This window comes from Alligator sinensis, unplaced genomic scaffold (assembly GCF_000455745.1).
Source record: "Alligator sinensis unplaced genomic scaffold, ASM45574v1 scaffold608_1, whole genome shotgun sequence".
Lineage (NCBI taxonomy): Eukaryota > Metazoa > Chordata > Crocodylia > Alligatoridae > Alligator > Alligator sinensis.
This window is the reverse complement of record NW_005842799.1, coordinates 550,106-552,530: the sequence shown is the minus strand read 5'-3', so window position 1 is coordinate 552,530 and position 2,425 is coordinate 550,106. Positions and strand designations below refer to the sequence as shown.

The 2,425-nt window shown below is 39.1% G+C and overlaps 1 protein-coding gene across 5 annotated transcripts in view; it reads left to right on the top strand.

Moving 5' to 3' along the window:
- Window positions 1–2,126, top strand: part of PPP4R3A (protein phosphatase 4 regulatory subunit 3A) — a 63,580-nt gene extending 61,454 nt beyond the window's left edge. For 4 of the 5 annotated variants that reach the window (XM_025191251.1, XM_025191250.1, XM_006035093.3 and 1 more), the window contains one exon: window positions 1,243–2,126. In XM_025191251.1, coding sequence (XP_025047036.1) covers window positions 1,243–1,356 — 114 coding nt within the window. In that variant the 3' untranslated portion in view covers window positions 1,357–2,126. The remainder of the gene's footprint in view (window positions 1–1,242) is intronic. The other variant, XR_003091689.1, reaches the window with a different exon arrangement.
- Window positions 2,127–2,425: the final 299 nt, after the last annotated feature.

Below are 2,425 nucleotides of genomic sequence, written 5' to 3'. Positions count from 1 at the left end.
CCCCAACCCCAGGTCTGTGCAGGGTGGAGTGGGGTGGGGCCGGGGCTGCACAGGGCTCTTCCCGCCCCGTCCCACGCAGATCCAGGGGCACATGCCCCCACCCTCTCAGACCAGCAGCGGGGGTATCTGGTGGGATGCACCGGATAAGTGGGCAAGCACCAGATGAGTCCCTGGATGAGCGGTGTGTGGCAGCAGGAGCCGCCCTCCCTGTGCCCCCAAAACAACCCATCACTCCATCCGGTGTCCCCCATCCCCACACCAGGTGGGCAGTGCTTGCCCCAGCCCCGCTCCTCCCTCACCACAGGGGCCTTGATCTACCCCCCACATGCCCCTTCCCTCCCCCCGGCCCCGCTTTCCACCCTAACAGACTTAACAGCTGCACGCAGCTCCAAGCTGCCAGGGTGGTATCAGAAATTGCATTTGTATTGGCCGATATGCCTCCTTAAAAAACAACTATTGATATCAGCCCCCAGAATCTCTTATCGGTGCATCCCCTAAGTCATATATAGGCTAAACTTCAGAAATCTGAAAGTATTTTAGTAATTGGGAATTCTGAGAGTTCAGTATTTCTGAAGATCAAATTATTTATTTAGACGTGGATACTCTAACCTCAGGTCCTCGTGTTTCACTTAACATGAACTCGCTTACAATGCTGTTAAAAAGCATTTTAAGTTTTACATTTCCCAAACTTGTTTAAATTGTGCGACCTTCACATCTCATTCGTGGAGTTATTTAACATATAGTACAGTTATTTAAAATTACTATATTTTAAAATTAGCATTAGTGAAAAGAGACCATGTTATAGAACTATCTTAATTGATGATTCAATTTGAAGGATGTTCCGTATTGTCTTTGAAGTGCTGCCAGATCGCTCATTGCTGCAGTCCAGTTCTCAATCTTAGATAAAAGATATTTCCACCTTTAAACAGAGAGAGCTGCAGTGACTATTTTTGCTAAGCAGTTTGGATTTTCTTTAATTTCAACCTAATATATCCCCATTAGGTAGGATAGTTTCATTTGGTAGAGCTCTATTTTGGATGTATACTAATAAGCACTTCCAAAAGACATTAGTTTTGTGCTTATTGAATTTTTTTAACGAAGTTTCAAATGTATTGGTGATCCTGTAAAAAAAAAAAAAAAAATACTGCAGTAACAACATTGTCATTTTCTTTGGAAATTAGACATACCTACTTCATTTTCATATGAATTAATTGCATCTTTTTTTCCTTTTGTTTTTTGCAGGGAGGCTTAGTGGGGCTTGTAGATTATCCTGATGATGACGAGGAAGATGATGAAGATGAAGATAAGGAAGAAACTTTACCTTTGTCAAAGAAAGCAAAACTTGAGTCATCATAATGGCAACTGCCTAAGATCAATACCAGTTGGGGGGAGAGTAATTTTTCCAAAACCCACAAAAAGTAGCAATCTTTTGTGAATTACTGTGTGTGACACAGATCAACCTATACAAATGGATTTCTGCCAAACAAGTGCCAATTCAAAGGAGCAGAAGAAGGGGAAATTCTACATTTAGGGGAAAGGACCTTTGAGCTCTCCAGCTTGGACCACACATTGCCCTTTTCTCAGGGAAGGAAATGGAAAAAAAAAAAAAAAGAAAGAAAGCCAACAGGGCAGGAGTTTTGTTAGTGGAACTCTGGATTGGCTGGTCAGTTGCTACAATCAGAATATGCTTTCTTGGACCATGTATGAGACTTGTGAAGAAAAGGCTCTTTTGCCATAATTCTTCACTAGTTAAGAATGCCAGCAGTTTCTTTATATAAAGAGACCTGCCTTTGAAATCATACATTCTGAACATTTTAGTCAAGCTACAACAGGTTTTAAAAACCTCTATGGGGAGGGCCGAATATAAAGTTTCCTCTTTTTTTTTTCTTTTTTTTTTTTTTTAATCTGTTCCCTTTTGCCCTTTAAACTGCAGAATTTTTTGGAGGTGGGGGATTTGTCTGTCCCTTCTTGATTAAAGATTGAGTGGAATTCTAGATGTGGTCACTTTTGTGTCATAATTTTTATTTTATTTTTATTTTTTTATTTTATTTTTTTTGCCCCCTGAGTGTATGCTTAGTTGTTGAGTATATATTTGGGACCATTAAAAAAATTTTGATGTAATATAATCTCACTGTTGTGCTGGTACCTGTTTCACCCTGTGTAATTTTGTTCTGCATCACAGTTCTTAATATGTTTAGGATTTTATGGAAGATGGTATAGTTTTTATTGAAAAAAAAATGAATCTTGCCACAATGTGCATAAAAAGCAATACTATTTTGTGACTAAATATTTTATATTAAACTTTACATCAGCAACTGTCTTGAGAAACTATTCAGGGAAATAGGGTGGAATAGAAAAGGTGAAGAAACCTTATAAGTATGAAATTAGTATTCCAAAGAGACTTCAAAATTTCATAACTGAAAAC